The 22,428-nt window shown below is 31.4% G+C and overlaps 1 protein-coding gene across 1 annotated transcript; it reads left to right on the top strand.

The window, feature by feature from the left end:
- Positions 1-538: 538 nt before the first annotated feature.
- Positions 539-2,782, top strand: LOC132747077 (complement C1q-like protein 4). Its single transcript, XM_060736384.1, has 4 exons — positions 539-705; positions 1,074-1,264; positions 1,485-1,567; positions 2,388-2,782. Exons 1-4 carry the CDS (start codon positions 590-592, stop codon positions 2,721-2,723), a joined length of 726 nt encoding a protein of 241 aa, XP_060592367.1. The 5' UTR covers positions 539-589; the 3' UTR covers positions 2,724-2,782.
- Positions 2,783-22,428: the final 19,646 nt, after the last annotated feature.

Raw genomic sequence — 22,428 nt, 5'->3', positions numbered from 1 at the left:
TAAACATTGAAATTAAACAATAGCATTTTGATAATGATGTTTTTTTCAGTAGGACAACTTTTATTTGAAGTGTCCCTTTTACTTGTTTTACGTTTTACTTTATAAATTGTGTCATTGTAATCATTAACAAAATACCCGAAAGGTTCAACAACTATCCTCATTTCTGTACACTTTATTTTAGAACTATCCTTTACATTTAATCATTTTATTTTAGAATGGCTAGAACTGTCTTTTACATTTTATTTTAGAATAAGAAATGAAATTAACAATTTTAATTTTTGATTTTAAAATGACCAATAAAAATTCTTCATAATTTAGTCCTTCTCTGTTACTTTTACAGGAAGTCAAACCGATAATAGAAGTGAAGTCCGGAAAACAGAGAACGATGGCAAAAAATGTTAAGTACATTAAGTTCAAAAATACGACAAATAATGGCAAGCAGAAAAACTACTTTTGATAAATACTGACTTTAAGAGGAAAGGCTATCACTTTACATTATCTAAACAGAAAGGTTTGTCTTATCTCTTGATCTCTTGTTGAACTTTATACCATTCTTTCAACCGACAGTGTGTACACCAAGGCATTTAAAATGTTACTGTGTGGAATATTCATAATTTATATAATTCCACTTGCTTCTTCAAACCAAACTAACTTCTCTCTACAGGACGTTATGGCAAAATTTGCTGGTTTGGAAGAAAGACTTCTGTAAGTAGAGTACCTGTTTATCTATGCAGTTTTAAGTAATATGACATTTGAAGGCATGTTTTTCTTCTTTTTTATAAGTTATTCTTTACTACTCAATCTTGTCAAATGATAAAAACATCTTAAACATTCACTTATCTGGTGTTCTCTCTCTTTTTTTCTAGCTGGTAAACCAACTTTTGTTGAAGTTATTTAACTCATTGTGTTTTCATAAGCCACCAATATTTCATAGTATTCCAACAAAGTGGCCTGCATGTAACCACATTAGATGACAATATTTACTTTGATCTTAATGCTTGAGTAATATTTGGTTGTCATTATTTGAATTATCTGATAACAATTTTTCATTATGCTTCAATCTGTTTTTACAGGAAACAAGAAAAATTGATAAAGAAACAGGATTTCATTATAGAAAAACAAAACATGCAGATAAAGTTTCTTGAAAAACAAATCGCTAATCACAGCGCGGCTATACGTGATTGCAGATCTGGGCAAGGTGTAGTCACTCAAAGAAATGAAGTTCTTCCAGAAAATCATGATCATTCACGGAATGTCAAAAAATGTAAGGATAAATGTAAAGATATTGATCAGCCCGTTGATACTTAACAGTTTATTACATAATGCATTAAAATGTATATTGTATATAACATATTTTTTTCAAGTCAAGTGGAAATTTAAAATCTTTACATCTTTTCTTTTCATTCCAGACTTTCATTCTAATTCACTAAGTTTTGAATACAGGAATACAGCTCAGTTTATATATTTTGGTATATACTTTCTAGCGATAGATGGCAGAATTGCATTCACAGCTTTCATGAACCACGATGCAGATTTTGGTGCTGACCAAACCCTCAAATTCAACCAGGTATATACAATTGCTGCATTATATTTTATTCCGGTATTTAAAGGGTAGCCAACTCCACAATATAAATGATGATGCAAGCATTATATTTATATTAAATAAACAGTACATAATATTTGAATCTGATATTTTACCACAAGTTTTAGCATCGAATCCAAAACATTAGATTGTGTGGCAGGTGTGCCTAAACATTCAATGCAGTTTATAGTTCAAAATAGCATACGTTCTCTTTAAACGATTTGTCATAGATTATACAATTATTGACTATTGAGCCATTCAATAAGGTGTGCTATTCACCAGCAGATGACATATTGACCAAGGCGATATAATATTATGTCATCTGCCGGTGAAAATAACATCATATTCAATGGGTTACTAGTCATTGTATGAATAAGCTTAAAATTTTAAAGTCATAAAAGGTAAAGCCTTATTAGAAAGTCCAAAACACAACTTCTGCCTGATGTCGCAGAAGCAAGACGTAAAAGACACACGTTCACAATATAACGTCAGCTGTTAAATGACTACACAAACGCTGCGCAAACAAACAATTCAAGTTTATCTTTAACAAGATCCTATTATAGGAAAGCAATTAATATTTAAATCGAGAAATATGACATAAAGAACAAAACAAATCACTATAACCGCAAGCGTAATTAATAAATAGATATTGAATATGAGTCTTAGTCTATTATTAGACTGGGAAAATCCAATTCAATCAGTAAATCGTGGTACTTGTGTACTACACCGCATAAATATAACTGTATATTTTTTGTTACTTTATTTGGATTAATGAGACTATATTTAGATGATATAATAATTTCAGATAATTACAAACGAAGGAAATGGATACAACATGCATACAGGCGTTTTTACCTGTCCTGAAGCTGGAATGTATATGTTCATGTTCTTCATAGGAGAGAGGGGAGAGAAAGAAGGCATTACACAAATGTATGCAGATTTAAAGGTAAATAGCCAAAACGTTATTGACGCTGTAGCAGAAACCAGGCACATTTACGAAGATGCCCAAGGCGGAAATTCTGTGGTTATAAGGTTAAAACAGGGTGACGCAGTATGGATCAGTAATAGATACAATGGTTTTCACATTGAGGGCGACATGTCACGTGTTTCTTCGTTTACTGGACTTTTCTTGTACTCTTAAAAGAATAGGAAACTAGACTTACATAACTGTTAAATTGTAATTCTAAGTGAATTATAAAATTCTCGAGTATTGATTGCTTTTGTCGTGTTGTCACTTTATTTACTTAATGGTGAATATCTACGGAATATGTAGGTGTTAAAGTGAATATGTGTAAAATGAAAAGTCTGTAATAAAATAAATGATAATGTAGAAAGTATTCAGTATCAGACATATCAACCAAACACGAAAGAATAATAGGTGGATGTTGTTAAAATGTGTGAGACACAAGATCCGATATAAAATATATTCATATACTAGTAGCAGATAGCATATTGTTCTAGGCTGTCACATGAATTGAAATATAAGATGTGTAGGCTTGAAGATAATTTATTATCAAGAAAGTGTGATTGATCATACAGTAAAGACTGTTTACAGTGACCTTCGATGGGAGAAAAGAAAAAAGGTCATTATAGACAGGGAGTCACTGTGGACAGTCTCTACACAATTCGAATATATATACATATCATACCAATATTTTGTTGAAAAGCATGATAGTACCATACTATGGGTTTAATTATATTTTTATTGATATTAAACATATCAAATACCATTTATAAAAAAACAAGAGAGTATTAAAATTGCATGTATAATTGGTTAAGATTATAAACTACACCATAACATTAGTATTTAAAAGTAACATATTGTTTAAAAATTGATTAAAAATGTAATTTATATTGATAAATCTGTTTGTAAAAAAATGTTTAATTTCAATTTTACTAATGAGATGTTACTATAGAGACATTTAATTTTGTATAATCAGCTATTTACTTTACGGAGTTCAATGTATTAATAAAACATTAGATACAAATCTTCACATAATTTCTACAGATAAGTGCTCCGAAAAAAATTAACAATCGAGGTTTCGAACAAAACCACACCTTTAAGACGTTTGGCATTGTTTATCTTTACTCGCCAAAACACCGCAGCAATTATGTATATGCAGGTGTCTTTAATCATTCTATCGGCGAAAATTGATTGAATCTGTCGCCATTTTGTGTAATTGTCAACAAACAGCCACAGTGTATTACCGTGTCGCCGATTGGTCAATGCAAACTGCCGTAGATACAACGCGCGTTCTGATTCGTCAATCGCATGAATACGTAATTGGTTGTAATTGAGAGGTAAACAAATTGTTAACAGACCTGGCGGCGTAAATAAGTATGACAGAAAATTATAAAAATCGGGCGACTTCAAAATCTCTTTGAAGTTTGTTTTCGGCAAAGTCGCTGATCCGAAGGCGACTTCTTTGCCCAAGTCGACACCTAGTTCAAGCCTTGCCCCCCTTGCAAAAGTCGCTGTTCACGGCTCAAATACCGTAACGGGTGACTAAATCATGGTCGTTGTACGGACTAGACAGGGAGTCGCTACATACAGACCATTTATATAGTAAATACTGTTCGGCGCACCTAACTATGGTCACTAAAGACAGAACGTCGCTATATACAGGGGGTCACTAAGACAGTCTTTACTGTATTTCAAGTGTGGCGACTATTATGTCTTGTCTTTATGCAACGACCAGGACCTTGAGTTATTATGTGGGTGCTTTCCTTTATTATCCAAGCTACAAAGATATTAAATAAAAAAGTGATTCAAAAGAAAACGATATCGAAATCTCTACAACTTAGATGTAATCGCTGAAAGCACTAGGTATGATGGAAGAAACATAAGCAATAAGAAAGGGCATTAAGACTAAACTTTCAGGTGCATCTCTGCAGTTACCTGGAGTAAAATGTGTAACCCGAAGTCCCTAGTTAAGCTCAGCATTTCTGTCTGTCGTATTCAGAGTCTTTAGCGTTTTGATCGTGTATTTACGATACCATATCGGCTCTTGAAGTTTTCTTAAGTTTGTCTCGTTTACAAAAGCATTTGAAAATACGTTTACACTATCCCATAAAATTTATAATTATGAGTTCTCTGAACTCAATGTCCTTAACACTGATCAAGAAACTATAGTTATCTATGGAACAGAATTAGTGCATTTATTCCCTCTTAAATGATATTATTGGAACTTACATTATGCTTGATCCATACTTTTTCATGACATCGGAAACCTACCCTTTACTGAATAGTATCATGCATAATGATTATTAAATGCATTATCATGTAATTTCAACTTCCTGTGTTCCTTTCTAAACCATCTAACTGACATATTTAAATATGTTATATGTTTAATAGCATCTTTCTGTAAGGACAGCATATTAAAGTCATTTTTTTAAATTTTGCATTATTTTATATCCTGATACAAACGTATTGATATCAGTTTAAATTAAGACACTATATATGCTTGCATTCAACATTAACAATATTAATTATGCCATGTAAGAGAGTCTGAGAATAGGTGAGCAATATAAGTCCTCTTTTTTATTTTCAACGTGCCGATTATAGGGCAGTTATACAGTACTGATTATGTATGTAACCTTGTAGGTGTAATCTCCCCTTCATGAAACAAAGAACGTAAAAACAAAACATAAATTGTGCAAAGTGGTCTTTAAGGTCAAAATAAATAGCATTATATCGGTATTTCCATTAGATACTTAACTGATATACGATGTTTTTTTACGAAAACATATCAAAAGCTGAGAGAAGGACTGAACACGTTTGTGTTTTTGTGTAACTTCTTTATTACTGTTTAACAATTCTTACGGGGCATATATCACGTGTTATGTCAAATCTAATTCACCAGTTAAATCACTTAAAATAAATATGTGACATATACGCTAGGGTTTATTGTTTTGTTTGTTTGTTGTTTGTTGTTAATCAGGCCTTCAGTCACTAGTCTAATCTAGTATTTGGAACCTCCTTTTCCATCGATTAGAAAATGACTTCATGTAAAGACTCAATAAAACCTAGTCTGCAATTTTCAGGCTATTTTGTTTTAATTAATGCTTCCGAGGGATCAATTATCAATGTTTTTATAGATATATACTAGGCATCTATGTATAAAGCCGTTGCTAGGAACGTAATAGAAGTTACACTTTCAACTGTCTCCCAGAAACAGATTAAATAAAACGGAGTCTGCGATTGACAACAATTTGTTGTTTGCGTTGTTGGTTTCTCTTTATGTTTATCTCGAAGGTCTCCTTCTTTCCGAAACTTTCAGTGCCCTTAAAAGATGATTTGACACTTTGTGGCAGCCGTATACCATGCAGTCATTTGAAATTATAGATTACAATAAGATTGAATACCACTCAAAGCAGATAAAAATAAATCTTGAAAAGTGTGATCCTTAGGAAGCATTAATCACAACAAAATTACATGAAAATTGCAGACTCGGTTTGATTGAGTCTGTACATAATTGGTAATGAAAATGTGCAACATCCCTCACGCCCCTAGCACAGTCTTGAACGGTACTCAATTTTTAACACTTAAAAGTGTTGGAATTCATGATCCCGAAATACTAAAAAAACTAAACTGAAGTGAAGCATGGGAAATTGTTTTACAGCTGCCACACAGCACTTGACACCTGCTGTTGTGAAGCATAAAAATCTGGAAAGTGTGATCCTTCGGAAGGATTATAAACAACTAAATTACATGAAAATTATTATAATTATTGTCATCATCATCATCATCATCATCATCATCATTATTATTATTATTATTATTATTATTATTATTATTATTATTATTATTATTATTATTTTTATTATTATCAAATGCAAGAAATCTCCTGAGAGAGTTTTTGTAAACTCGAAAAATTACAGCTGTCAGATCTTTTTGATATCATTTGGAAACATGTGCCGAATATTTATACAGGTTGTATGACTTCGGTATTTTAAGTTGTATAACGATGATATTTATACAACATCTAGATATGATACATATGGCTCTCTTTAGATAAGTATATGTTCTGCGGAACACAAAAAAATCATTTCTTTGCATAATAATTGCAGATAGGTAAGGAAAAAAGCATCATATGCACACATCTTTCCTTTCCAGCTTTTGCAGTATTTAAATGTCCTACATGTGAAGTGCTTTGTTGTTATGATATATTTGAATATTTCGCTAGTCCTTAGAAAGGGGCATTGTTATAATGTTTTTCTACCTGTGGAAACGTAACTTAGAGAAACGCGATATAGACGTAGATAGAACATTAAAAACGATATATCAAGATATAAAAATAGAGATTTATAATTTATTGCTTTAGAGCGAGAGGTAACCAGAGTATGTTTAAGCATTTGTTTTTTCTCCTATAATAGCCATTTTATATCCTAAATTAATAAACTTAATTTACTTTTAAGATGTTTAAAGTCAACCCGTGCGCAGATGATTTCTTGTTGTCTTGACTTAATTGTATATATTTTGTTAAACAGCGCGTGTGTCTTAACAATACAATTAAATTGAATTAATGACAAATTAAATTATATTATTTTTTTAGTAGCTGAACCATGATTTAAAAATATGGTTTTATGGAATAAAATGAACGAGAGTCATTGCTCGTTTAACACCCTTATTCGTGTCATATTTCAGTCTTATAATTTATTCTTGAAATCAGCAGTATTATTGTATTATTTTTAACTTATTGTAGATAAAAAGTCGATTTGTTTTCTGAACTCAAGAAAGAAAAGGAAACATTTGTAAACTCGCTTATTTCAAAGAAAACAACAAGAAGGTAAACGCAATTGGAATAGATCGTATATTAACATTATAAGCCATATTTGGTAAAGATGGTGAGAACTTGATTAAACGTTCTTTAATTGTTAGAAGTGCAACTGTTATGAAAAAGTTTGGTCAGGTGAGATCAATCACTCTAGAGCAACAGATAAAGAATATTTGAAAATCGCAGGATCGGTTTTGGATAAGCCTCATTATAAGAAATAACACAATGTGCATCATCGGTCATGGCCGTAAAATAATCCACGGTTTGATATGGTCTTAAAGCAGCACGCCTCCAGGGTAATTATTTTCATGAAATTTTAAATGTATTCAAAAGTAAAATATTGTGAAGCGAACAAAGAAAGTAATTTTCTCATTGCAAATGGCATTTATAATCCGTGTAAATTATCACAACAGTGATCAAAATTTAGAACATGTTTCTCTAGTTTAATTTTCCCAAAGTCATAGTTTAAGCTGCTCATGTATACGCTCATGTGTATACATTTTCATTGGCCATGTATATTCAAAAGCTGCATGCCTTAAGAAAATAAAACTTAAGAAAAATATACTAAGATTTTAAGAAAAAACGATTGCAATATTTAATTATAATTGATATTAATATTAAAATAATTTTACATGTTATGTGCGATTATAACTGATTTTGCACTACTTATGTTAAGATTTCTATTGCGTGAACAAACCAGTAAGGACTATTTTTGTGCATTTTGACCTCTTTCTGGTAATTGACATGGATTGTATGTGCCGTTTTCAATGTGTTAATAATTTAATTTGTTCACTTTGCGATATTTTACAGATTTCAGAAACATTTTCATGGAAATAGCAATAATCTAGAAACATGCTGCTAAATGATCGCATGTTTTTATGTGCATCATGTGTGTTGATGCATTGTGTAATAAAGTTTCTTCTTATGATCATTTACTCCTTATAGTTTTAAATATTTAACTTTTAAAGATTAAGAATACCCGTATGAAAGATATCTCCTGCATGGCGTATATCATTTTATTTGTTAAGAATCCTAGCTTTTTGAGAACTTTAAGCGTAAATTGGCGATCTGACATTTTCTGTGTGATTTTATAATTTAACAGTAACAAACCTTCTTAATATAATTCTGAACGAAATGTTTTGTATCAAAGACACCTTATACAGATATTATTTACGTTTACATTCTTGGAAAATGGTCTGACCAAAATAAAAAGCTTTTAAATAACTGATTAACTTGACCTTTCATGCAAATTATCAGATATTCTTTGCGTTTATAATTTGTAATAATATGAAACTAAGCGGCTTAAGATCTAGAACGAACGCCCCCTCAACATTTAAATAGATTTAGTACATTTGATAAATAGTGTAGCTTTAGATGTTGCTTTCTGAGAAATTTGTTTATGGATTTTGAATTGATTACAGGGCTTTTAACTTCTACATATCAAATTAAGCTAAACTTAAATTATAGCTAAAATAATTCAATTTAGAATAACATTGTTTTCTTTAATTAATAAGTTTATCAAGTAAAATTGCCTAGATATTATAGACAAAATAACATCACTTGAAGCTATGGATTCTGTTTGGAAAAATGACATGTTGTAAAACCAAGTTGTTCGCTTCAAATCTAATATTAGTGTCCTTGTTGTTACACAGGCACATTTTATTTTAGGTCTATATCTTACACATCTCATTGTCTTTTAAATTAATGATTCATGGATACATGAGTTACTTACATATGGCACCGGTTTCACGGGGGTACGTTATTAGATCCGAACCATTCTAGAAAATTTATTATTTGATATTGAAGCGTATCATCAAAGTCGTTTTATAGGCTGATTGGTCCAATTCAAGGTGTATCTATTGCAAATATGTACATAAAATGACTATATATTCTAGTTTTTTGTATGTGTGTTCTGTAGGACCTCTTTTCTTGACGAAGGTTTTCAAGAAGTTGTACGAAACCAGAAGATTTGCCTGTCTGAGGTCCAGAATTAATTCCTGTGATTAATTTATTCCTTAATGTATAAGACAAGAATAGAAAGGGACGTCACCATCAGTCATGTAAGAAGCGGTTTTATCTTCCACTTTGCCCCTAGCTGTTGTTTATTTTATTTATCCCCTCCCTTCCCCGGGTCTCCTGTCCCCTTCCCCTGTGCCCTTTGACTTTTTGGGCCTCCTCAATCATTTATTTGTTTTCTTTTAGTTTCTCGTCAGTTACTAATTATTTATGATTTTAGTGGTTAGCCTTCCCATGCTCTGCCTTGTGCCCTGTCCCGTTTTTGTTTGGTGTCCTCTTGGGCTCCTTGCCAATGGCTCTTGTTACTGGGTCGGTGAGGGTTGCGTCATTGAAGCCGCCTTTCCTTGTTGATCTTGTTAGTCTTTTTTTAACGTGATCATGTTGTGTAACTTTCTCCTGGTTGGCAACTAACATTGTACTTAATAGCATTTTAAGATACTCATAAGATAATAATTATATTTTTGAATTTTATACCCGAGTCAAAGAATAATATGGCGTTTTTAAATATGTGATTGACTCTTTCATAACTTACTCAAAAGATAAAACTACTTCCCAAGAGTTGCTGTCTGAAAATGAAGAATATACTTCTATTAATTAAAAGGGCAGATTAGGAGATTAGAAAGATATTCGCTGTTTTCACGAGATTTTTAATTTTAAATTGAATATATGTCTTAAAAGGTGTTAAATTTGTCATCTGTAATATTTTGTATATAGGATTAAACAATAACATTATTATGTATTTTCTTAATTTTATGGTCGGTTCTAGAAGAATTTTGTTAAACAATATATCTCTTTTCTTTAACACACATGATTATTGCAAGTAAAGTAAATAAAGTGTTTGGAACAAGATATTATGCTGCTATTATAAGTAAGGTATAAAATGATTTCAAGTAATTTCCATTCGCATTATACAAACATATTAATTATTCTACAAATATTTTTCAAAATTTAAACAATTATTTGTATATTACTTGTAGCAGATAAATAGCATTAAACACTTTAAATGCCATTCAATTTTAATGACCATGACTATATGTATAATATGTAGAAATAGATGAGAAAATAAACATAAATGAGCCACGTCACGACAAAGCCAACATAGTGCGTTTGCGACCAGCATGGATCCAGACCAGCCTGCGCATCCTCGCAGTCTGATTAGGATCCATGCTGTTTGCTATCAGTTTCTCTACTTGTAATAGGGTTGGTAAGCGAACAGCATGGATCCTGATCAGACTGCGCGGATGCGCAGTCTGGTCTGGATCCATTCTGGTCGCAAACCCATTATGTTGGTTTTGTCGTGACGCGGCTCAAATGATCACTAACTTCAACTAGGCGAAACGTGATACAAGAGAAGAAAGAACATTGTCTAAAATCGATATTATCAAATATTAAAACAACCGCCTTAAAATTCATCGTCTTGGAAAATATAGGATATAACTTTTAGTAAAATAAGTCAGTTACTATCTTAATCAATTAAGTTTGTGACATTTGAAATACATTTAAATGTCAATTCAACACATAGAAATAAAGATTAATTCGCTTCTTGCTTTAATCACTTGATTATTTTTCCTTCAAAAAATCTTCTTCGGCTTTTTAAACCAAGAGCCAAATCAAATTATTTTTTGTGTAATTTGAATCTTTTTTTGTGAAATTAATTAATGGTATCGTAAATGGTATAAACCCGAATGATCATTAATAACTACTATATTTCTATCATGTTTCATTGTCTAGAATGACATTTTTAACTCTGATATTAGTTTCAAGAACATCAGGTGGCATATTTCATTATTGTTGCGAATAATATACATCAGGTTTTTTTTAAGGTACATAAAATCGAACATAAATTTTCAGCTGTAATATATTTTTTTACGATCATAGAGTTTAGTGAACTTTTGAGTTACAATAAATCTTTATTACTGTTGCATTGAAATAGTTTCTTTTTTCCCCGATAATAAGCATATACGTTTTGTAGCGTCCTTCTGTCCGTATATACTTCAGCTATTTATGCGATATGTCGCGCCCAAGAATCAGATCCTTAGCCCAATGGACAAGGTCACACATGTACATCCAAAGTCAAGATATGAATGTTTTGTAAAAGTGTACTGATGCTCGTTTCCAGTGAATTTCGTCATTGATGGACGGAGGCGTAAATGTGTTAAATATCACGAGGGCGTGTCGCGTGCTCATAGCTCAAAGGTCCAGGTCACACTTGTACATCAAAAAAATCATGATGTTAATTTAGTCATTACAGGTATCTTTCAGAAAGATACTCAGCCGAAGTAAACCTGGTTAGCGTATATATGCTTTTTTAAAAGTTTTCGATACTTATTTATTTATTTAGCAGAAAAAACAATGGGGTTATTTATCTTGAAAAAATGAATGACTGTGATATGTATATGTTCCTAAATGAGTCTGTCGTGTTTCGGTATCAACGCAGTCAGTAGGCAATTATATTTATAAATAATTGATTAATATGCAAAATTATATACAAATTATCAACATTTTACCAGTTGAACGCAACAATTATCATACAATATATTAGACACTTATTAAATGTCATAAGCTGAAGGTACATGTGCATGAATAAACTTACATGAAATGGAACGTTACTGATGGTCTCGTTATTTTGGACAAAATGTAAAACTCGTTCTTGTGTAAAATGTTCTGTCCACTAGGAGATGTAATGAGGTCTAAACGCAGTGTAAAACGTTTTTGTGTTTAAACAAAACTTAGGGGAAATATCTTAGGAAGTTATCTAGAAAGTTAAAGAGCTATCTTGTACATTCTATTTTAGAACTATCCTTTACATTTTATTTTGAAATGGCAAGGACTCTCCTTTACAATTTATTTTAGAATGGCCAACGAGATTCCCAATTTTTATAATATAATTTTACAATGATCAATGAAAATTCTTATTATATCCAGTTCTTCCCTGTAATATCTACGGGAAGTAAAACAGATTTTAGATGGCATTCGGCCAAAAAGTATAATCGTTTTTTGATTGATTTTGATATAAGTTTGCTGTACATGATGACTGAGTGTCGGATGTAAACATTAGGTCTCCAGCGCAAGAGTCAAACCTAAACATGTATTCCAAAATTGTAATATTAATTTCATTAAAGTACATTGATGGTCGTGCATGATCAACAATTGGGTTGAATTTCAAAACAAAAACTTGTCATATATGTGTGAGACGTGATGATGACGTGTTGTACATAGGAATCAGGTATCCAGTTCATTTATCAAGGTCACACTTGTAAATTTTATTTATAGTTTTATCATAAAATGTCGCGTGCAAATTGCAAACCCGCGAGAAAGTACAAAATGTCGCGGGAAATGTATAATTCTCGATACTTTATAACAGTTGTTGGAAACAGCAAGGAACATTTTGACAAAAGGTCAAGGTACAGAAAGTCATCCGCGTCATGTTATTTAAATGTTATATCAATTCAACTTTTTTCCCTCAAAAACAGTCTTATAAAGTATCGGGGCGAGTAATAGCCATTGTCAGGCGCGACATTTCCCAGCATAAAAGTCGATGTTTAATGCTCAAACTCGATATTTCACAAGATATGCATTTCAACAAAATTTCGCGGATTGTAATGGCCGCAATCGGCTTCCTTAAGTAAGCATGTATTTGCGTGGCTCAGTCTACTATGTAGCGGTTTCCTCGTAAAAATCGACTTTTACGACAGACGTGTGACAGTTTTTATAAGCCGCGATATTTTATTCAAGTTTGACATAAATCTCGCAGATTTAGAAGTTGTCCGCGACATTTTATTAACTGGCAGTGAAATTTCTCGTTGCCTTTAAGTGGACACTAACTGCTACCATATTGAACAGACGGTGTACTTTTAAATTAATCCGTCAAGTCATGGTAAGAGAATGTATCGAAAGTCACGTCCAGTCTATATCTTTGTCAGTGGTTCAGTGACAGATGTTGTAATAACTTTTCTTAAAAGTACATTCGAGTTATTTTGGACGCGTAGAATGAGAACAAGTTTGTAGCTTATAGACCAAGGTCACACTAAAATAAAAAAAATACAGAATCCCTAAAGAAAGCTCAACACGACAAAATTGAAAATGTTGCAGGCTCGGTTTGATTGAGCCTGTTCATGGACGGTACTGGAAAGTGCAAGTTTCCGTCCACGCCCCTTAGCACCGGCTTAAGCAGAATTCAACATTTAAACGTGAAATAGTAAAATTTTGAATTTAGAAACATCCGCAGATATGTTCATACGGCGGTTTTCATGACACCTTCAATGTGACACTTCCGTGCCATCCCATGAAAAGCGGCGTATGGTCCCCAAGTAATAAAAAGCGTAAGACTTTAAAAGGATAGTTTTGTAAAGAACATCACTGATGGTCATATCAAATCATTAACTCTGTCATTTATGTATGAATTTTGAAATTACAAGGCATACTTTTATAGCTTGTCAAACATAAACGCCAGATTGACAGCTTATATGGTATCAATGTAGTATATTGATGGGTGTGTCTAGTCATATTTTGGTCATATTATTGGGCACACTGCGAATACGAACACGGATTTGTTAATGCTTCTATATTCAATTTCTTGGAAAACCATACCTTTGTTGAGAGATAAAGGTCATTGTTTCTCTTCTGGGTCCTGCTGTGGGTATAAAATTTTAATTTGCCAAAAATTCCTTCATTTGTTAAAGCATTTTAAATATACTTTTCTTGTATGTTCCGTATTAAATTTATTTAAAGACAGTTCTTTATAATTTTCTTAAATTTAACTCGGTAGCATTTGCATTAAGACACAAAGGTATAAATTCTAAACTGAAATGTTATTTACAAGCGTTACGTTAGCGATTCTAAAGGATTTATTGTTAACAAAAATATAACATTAAATCAATTGAGTAAAGGTTGTCCAAAGTGATGGATAGGGTTAAAAACTATACACGCAATCACGAAAGCTTTCAATGATTCATTTCAGTAACATTTCGTAATCTTGTTTGTTACAAGGAACAGAGAAAAAAAGTTTTTTATTACTTTTTATTATTATTATAAAGGGTTATCAAGGTCATGAATATAGGTGATCAAATGATTGTTCTTTAGAGTTATCTCCCTCTTATTCGTTTGAGAGGTCATTGCTTTAAAGAAAACAATAAAAATGTGAAAGGCATTATATATCGTGTAAACTCATATAGATTGCAAAAAAGAGAGAGAAAAAAGAAACGAAAACTGTGCTATATTTGTTTAAATAAATAAAGCCATCGATTCCATGTTTAATTGCGATGAAAAATTTTAAATCTGCATAGAAGTATACGAAGTATTAAAAAGGATCATTTTAACCTGACTTTTCTTTTTCAATAAGGAAAATACGTACTTTTATTCATCAAGGAGTACAATTAGTTCATTAGAAGTTGATCGAATAAGTGACTTTGAAATCGTAGAATATTTTAATATAGATGTGAATCAATTTTACATGTCATACGTTTTTAACTTAATAATACGTATATCACTTGCCATTTCCTTTGAAAAATAGTTTGATTTTGCACTGTTTTTTCTACAAACTATTACCCTAAATTGAGTGTTAATACTGATTATTATTATCATATATCAAAGAATAAATGGAATCAAGGTCTGTCGTTTAGTCTATGAATATCTCTCATAATGTCTAACAACGCCGCAAATACACGATACTGATATACTTTATGTTGTACCAGAACTAGGGGTCATTTATTTCAAATGTCCAAAAGAATAATTAGTCTCTTTAGAAAGCAAAATGTGTACAGACTTCAAAAATCCATTTCATAAAAATCCTCTTTTACAATTACCAGAAATCAAAGATGGCCGCCAAATTTTAAGAAATTTATTATGAAGTCACTTCATTACGTTAGTGCTTTACTATTCGCTAATTTGTTTGTAATTAAAAACGAAATAAAAATAACAAATATTACATCTATATTCTAGACTTGTAAGGGTATAAGAAAAAACTGTAGAATTCAAATGTTGATAAAAATTGAGAATATAAGCTACTGAAACAAGTCCATTGAAATGGACGGGGCTTTTTTTGATGTCAGGTTACTAACTGGCTCCTAGCCGGTGGACTTATGTTACTGTATCGTGCTAGGGTTGCGTTCATTGAACGCCGCCATCCCTTGCTGATCTTGTTTATCATACTTGATATCAAAAATAATTATCTTGCAAATGTTATCGGGCAGTTACCATAGCAGTTGCATGATAAATTTGAATTACAGAGAAGTTAAACATAGTGGCCCTTAAAACAAATCATGCAAATAAAATCACGTCGAATTTCTCGTTCTTTGCGTTATTGGTATATCCATTCGCTGCGGCTATTTCAGCAAATTATGGATTGACGAATATACGCTTGATGTCGCTGTTATTTGGTTGCTGATGCATGACATCAAACTTTTCTTTTCAGTAGATGGTCTTACAATATCTCGATTGTATGGACTTTCAAACATTTTGAAGGCCACGCATGTAGGCCATGAAGACATGTTTTTAATTGTTTTGCAATGACGGCGAGAAACACTAATGAGTTGATGTCTTGTCAAGAAATAAAACATTTACACTCAGGCAATACTACTGTGTTTGTGAGGATTGAGGGATTGTGTCTATTCATTATATAACATTCCGTCGTTAGTAACGTAGTTAAATGATCATGAAGGTGATGGCATTTGATACATAAAGCTACATACCTCCAGATGAGTCAAAATATTCAATAAAATCAAACTTGAGAAAAATGTACTACCATGTAAGGAAAAGTAAAAAGTTTTAAGAATACAGAAATATTTTACATATCATGTGTGATTAATGACTGATTTTTCAGTATTGAAAATTATATTTCTACTGCGTTACTAACGCAGTAAAGACCATTTATGCATATTTTGACTTCTTTTTGGTAATGTACGTGGTTTGTAAGTGCCATTGATAATGTGTAAATTGCTTCCTTTTGGTTGTTTCACAATATAACACATTTGAATACATTTTCAAAATTTTCATGAAAATAAGCATGAATCTGGAGGCGTGCTGCTTTAAATTATCCTGTCAATGAGGTTGTGTTCCTTCTCGTAAGGCGTGCATCAGCAATCCCAGGTTTGAACGACATTTGCATGACATTGGTGAAACCAATGAATCTCGTTTCTGCTATTCTTAAACTATATAAATAAATTTTAATGTATGTAGTTTGTCAAACAATATGTGTCTGGCTCAATAAGCAAATAATTTGATCTGTGGGGGTTTGTGAGTCAGGTTTATGTGTATAAATACAATAAATCGTCACACAGCTGACAGATATGATGTAAGTGCTTATTTGAGAATTTTCTGTGAAAACATTGAGTACAATAAGAGACGGTGTCAAGAACACATGTTAGATAATTATCCAGCAGTATATTTTTGATATTTTTTGTAGCATTAAAAACATAACACTTTTTTGGGAGGGTTTGTAATTTCCTGCAGTACTTTTGTTCCCTTTCCTGCTGCAGTTTACAATTTGAATGAGATTTATTACACGCTTATCGTTTGACAATGTTTTTTTTAAGTTCAAATGTTATATAATCAATTATTTAAGTATTTATTTAATCGGAATAAATGAATGTCTTATTCCAGCAATATATTTTTTAGAAGTAACCGCATAAAAAATGTAAGGAAATAAACAACTGCAAACAAAATATTCCTCGAAAGCATTAATCACAACAAAATTACTTAGACACACACGACTTAAATTCAATTTTATTTAGTTCCGCCCATTGTTTTCTCGTTTAGGGTACAAACTTTTTATTACTTGGGGACCATACGCCGCTTTTCATGGAATGGCACGGAAGTATCACATTGAAGGTTCCATGATAACCACCGTATGAATACGTCTGCGGATGTTTTTTAAATTAAAAATTTTATCATTTCATGTTTAAATGTTGAATTCTGCTTAAGCCGGTGCTAGGGTCGTGGACGGTAGTTTTCAATGTACAGTACCGTCCATGAATAAGCTCAATCAAATCGAGTATGCAACATTTTCAATTTTGTCGTTAAGGGCATTCTTAGTGATTCTTATTTTTCTCTATTTTATGAACAATCTGAGAAAAGTGTGATCCTTCGGAAGAACTAATCACAACAAAATTACATGAAAATTGAGGACTTAGTTCGATTGAGTATGTACATGAGAGATAATGAGAGATAATGAAAAACGTTCAACGTCCCTCACACCCCCAAGCACCGGCTTATGTGGTACTCAATTTTCAACACTTCAAGTGGTGCTGGAAGCAATGACTCAATTTTTTTTCTTTTCGATTCTTATTAAATGAGTTCCAAGCTTTTTCTATGTTCTAAACACATTGGAGACGCTTCATTCTGCCCTAGGAAAAATATATTTAGCCAAAAGATTCGAAATGATTGGCGTTTAACTTAGTTGTGTGCCCACTCAGACCTATAAATAATGTTCTGCGGATATATAAGTAAGCTTTTCAATAAAAGGATTGTTAATATTGAAAATTGTTATTTTGTCTCTGACAACTCTTCAATAATGAACAGATAAATATAGTCATCATGACACATTTATTTTCTTATTTAAACGTTTATTATGTATCAGACATCTCATTTCCTTGTTCAGAGTATTACTTATTTGTTATATGAAGCATTATTTGGCTGGATATGAATATTGTACACCACGCTTCCTATGAAAATGTAATAATGATTGTTTTTTTATATTCTTATTTTTGTTATTCTTTATTAAGTTTCTTCTTCAGCTTACGTTGTGTTTAAAACGCGTGGTTAAACGCGATAGAATCTTGTACATGAATGAATTTATATCATATATTTACACGTGATTTTAGGTCCAATAAACGAGAAAGTCCCAACAATGTCTTAAACGTCATTTTCTTTCCAAAGAATCTTGGGATTGGAATATTCTAGTATATGCGAAAAACTAGACACAACAATGTGATGACGTGGTATAAAATGTCAAAAATGCATTAAAATGTTTCACTACTGGATACTTTAAATTATGACTCGTGCTTTGTGTTTTAACTATTCAGCTTAAGAAATAATAAAATAAATTGTGCATTTTGTTTTGTTTTCTTATTTATCTATAATAAATCATCAGTGATCTTCTGCAAGATTGACTTTTATTGCATTTTCATAATAAGGAAAGGTATCATTTGAGCCAGAAGTGGGAAGGTTATTTCATGAAGTTAACGTATTTCAATTTCTAAAAACATTTTAGTGGTCATCTGCAACTTTGGTATCATTAAATATGTGTGGTATTTCTTCCTACAGTAAAATGTATGTTTATAATATCTGAACAACCTATTGTTTTCTATCGATTAAACCGTTATAAAGGCTTTATTTTTACCTACAAATGTGATGTTTTCTGCAGTTTCTCCCGAAAGATATGTGGGAAATGTGATAATGATCTTTCCAAATATATCCTACATAAAGATATATGTGGGTGCTTATAATGCTGAGTTTTATGCGCAAAAGAGAATCAAAGATAAGAAAATATAACACGAAATGGTGGACACATATTAGGAAATACAATATATAGAATGATAACATCAAGCTTTAGAAAACCTTATTGATTTTTGTAATAAATGTTATATAATCATGTAAAATGGAGATCTTTGCTTATCTACGCCAAAAAAAAGCTTTCCCGATTCGAAATAATACTTTCATTTTAAACTTCACAAAACATATATACTAAATGATATTTCGATTACATTTTTTACACTTGATTTAAAGTCATGTCATGCCTCACAAACATACAATTTTTCCTTCTTTTAAAAAGGCAATTATGAGCTGTCTAGCGTTTGAATAATGTTCTTTATGTATGTTAGATGATTATCAACTGAAGAAAGTCGCGCTGAATGTAAACATTTTTGTCATAAAAGTAACATAATGTTGACAAAATAGTATTTTTTACTTCAGTATTAAGTACTAAACCAATATAATGTACTTATAACCAAAAAGTAAAAGTTCAGGAACTATAACAGGACACCAAAAATGTAAAAGCTTTAGAGACATAAAATAAAATCATGTCTCGGACATAATGGGTTGCTAAGTTTATTCAATATTTTCTGCTAGAATAGACTATAAACACTAAGGAATTTTGATCTGAAGTCCTTGATACCAATTACTTATCACTATAAGAATACTAAAAAGAAATGGGACACTGAAGTGTACACTTTGTTTTTTCTTTACGTTGCAATATTTACCAGAAGTATCAGAAGTTAGCAGATTCTATTCCTCGTTTTGAACTTTTCGTCTTAAACATCTGTACAGCAGTACATCCATCTACTTGATAGCATGTTTTTGCTGTTGGTTATGTTGTTGTGTGTCTTTTTTCCTTTTTTTTTTGTTTATGCTGTTGTTTTTAATAAATTGATTGATAAGGTCGTATATACAGTACAGTACACACTGACATATGCAATAAATCAAAATTACTTTTTATGTGTATTTGAAGCAGGATTAAACTTTTGTTGTCTTTGACATTCTTTTGGGCTTTGTTCTGTCAAATTCCGTGCCTATTTTTATTATTCCTAAGCAACGTATATCACATAAAGAACACTGCTAGGTTTATTAATGTTCCTCATGATTTCACCTTAAATACGATTGCAGTTACTTCAATATAACAAGCCATTTCAGTGTTATTGACATACTGTATAAAGACTTTCGTCTATTTTAAAACATAATTATAAGCTATTATATACTAATATAAGCTATGATTGTTTATGCCTTGAGATGACAGGTAATTGTGTTTAAGTATGTACTTTTATCATTTGACATTAATAATTTTATCCGGAGTAAACAGACAGTTTGTGCTTACACTAGGTGTGGAATGTCTTGCAACCGATACATTTACAACAACAATAATGTTTTATAGACACAAACCTTATGTGTAAGACAACACGTACACTGAATTTTTAAAATAGGTAAAACTAAAAACAAAAACAATATACATGAATTATAGTTAAAATAAGCTGCCAAAATAGTGACTGATACGTTAAAAATGACAATATACATGTACCTTGATGATAATCAATAATATAAAACAATAGGATGTCGATCGATTAAATATGCCATTGCTATGCTAATGAGTAGCATAATTAAGAAGTTGATATTGATGTACTTTCGCCCTGACTTTGTATTTTTTAATATTTTTTTTTTTTTTTCAAATTTAAAAATATTCTGTTTGGAAATCTTCAACAGATATCTCATTGGATTTTTATAGCTACCGAACAATAAACTATTGTAGTTTTAGTATATAAACGTTATAATATCATTAATAAATTATTTTCTAATGGCAACAACAATATATGGGCAGGTATAGTTTCTAATAATGTGATTATTTTCCATACAGGTGCTTGAATCCGAATTTTTCCTCTATTTTTATATTATTTTCCTCCTGAAACAACATATAAACTTGAAATTAATTTGATGAAAAAAATCAGGCGAATCAGCCTTGAAGAAATTAGACATGTTAGTCAACAGTAAAAAAGCGTATGATAATATTAAATGGAGAAGTTATGAATTAGCCAATCAGATGCAACTTTCATATGAAATTCCTTTAATCACGTGATCTGTTTTAGGATACGCTTGTTGTCAATTAAAGGTCCTCATTAAAAATGTTTGTGAGTGCATGTGCAACAGGCGCTATCTATCTTTCACGCTTAATTTAATTGTTTTCATACGAACGGCGTTAAAATATAGTACGACTTTTATTACGATACTGTTTTATAAATTATTTATGTCAGCTCACAAGCATAAATCTTTTTTCATGTAAATGCCATGCGTTACAATGATCTGTTTCCAATATATGTTACACATTTGTTCTGCTAATATTTTTGTTAGTTATACGATCTAAGTGTTGTTGTAAATGTAGTTGACTGTTGAAATTTAGTATTCTCATCAAGATAATATTAACACGATACTGACGTTAAATACATGTCACGTGCTCTAATACTCTCACCTAGTCTGAAAATTAATTAACATTGTTTTCACAACATAAGCAGCTATAATAGAGTTCATTCTGTTTAAAAATCGCCGTTAAATTCAAAATAAACAAATATATAATTAACTGCCATTAAAGTATTTTATTACATGCTTTTCGGTGGTTTATAGAAATATATCAGTGATATAAAACTGGTAATTTCACTGATTGAAACAGTGAAATTACCACTTTGATAATTTCTCTGTTTTGAATTTAAGCCCCTTACGTTGTTTCAATGAAATACCAGCGTGCACAGTACTGGGTACCAACTTAATGACGTGACGTCATAAATGACGTCACGTTGTATCATTATTTGGCGCGCTTTTCATTCAGTATTAGGTTTAATGTCTTTTTAAAACGTTTCTTTGCATATAATAAAAAGAAAATTTGTTTAGTTTAGTGTAAGATCGAAATATATTTCACCTTGTGAACACCAAAAGTTCAAATTTCACTCGTGGCTGCGCCACTCGTGAAATATACCTTTTGGTGCTCACTCGGTGAAATATATTCCGATCTTACACTGAACTAAACAAATATCCTCTATGTATATAGCTATGGTCCTTCGTGTCATCTAGCTGTTAATAAACATAAAACTTATCATGACTGAAACACATACACAAAACAGTTTACGGTCAAAACTGATATTGCCTTATAAATAACAATGATATTTTTGTCGTTTGTAAACGTGAACTCGTGATGATGATATGAATCAGTCTTTTATCATATTTATTATATGTCAGGCATCTTTCAACGTGATTGTATGTATAACAAAACATAAAACCGACGACTTAGTTATCATGATATTTACATCTTTGCTAATTAAATCTAATCAATACCCGATTGAAAGTCATTATATACCTGACATGCGGAGGATATGAATCAAAATGACAAGAAAATAATTAGGTAAAACATTTTATACTTCTTTTAGTTGGTAATACTCAAGGGATATTCCTTTTTCCGAACTCTCGTCAAGTGTTGGCAAAAAATTTGGTATAATAACAGTTTACTAGAGGTTCACTATAATCAAGGGTCCAATGCTTCACATAGTTATAACTGTTCAATGCATTATTAAGTACATGTGA

Source organism: Ruditapes philippinarum, unplaced genomic scaffold (genome assembly GCF_026571515.1).
Source record: "Ruditapes philippinarum isolate M1 unplaced genomic scaffold, ASM2657151v2 ctg3250_1_1_1_1, whole genome shotgun sequence".
In the NCBI taxonomy this organism is placed as follows: Eukaryota; Metazoa; Mollusca; class Bivalvia; order Venerida; family Veneridae; genus Ruditapes; species Ruditapes philippinarum.
This window is presented reverse-complemented; position numbering and strand designations above follow the sequence as displayed.

What these genes read in the sequence shown, in the direction of transcription:
- LOC132747077 (XM_060736384.1), top strand. Translation starts at nt 590, where the DNA reads ATGTTACTGTGTGGAATATTCATAATTTATATAATTCCACTTGCTTCT. An exon ending in TTCACGGAATGTCAAAAAAT is followed by an intron (nt 1,265 to 1,484) that starts GTAAGGATAAAT and finishes TATACTTTCTAG; the next exon opens with CGATAGATGGCAGAATTGCA. An exon ending in AAACCCTCAAATTCAACCAG is followed by an intron (nt 1,568 to 2,387) that starts GTATATACAATT and finishes TAATAATTTCAG; the next exon opens with ATAATTACAAACGAAGGAAA.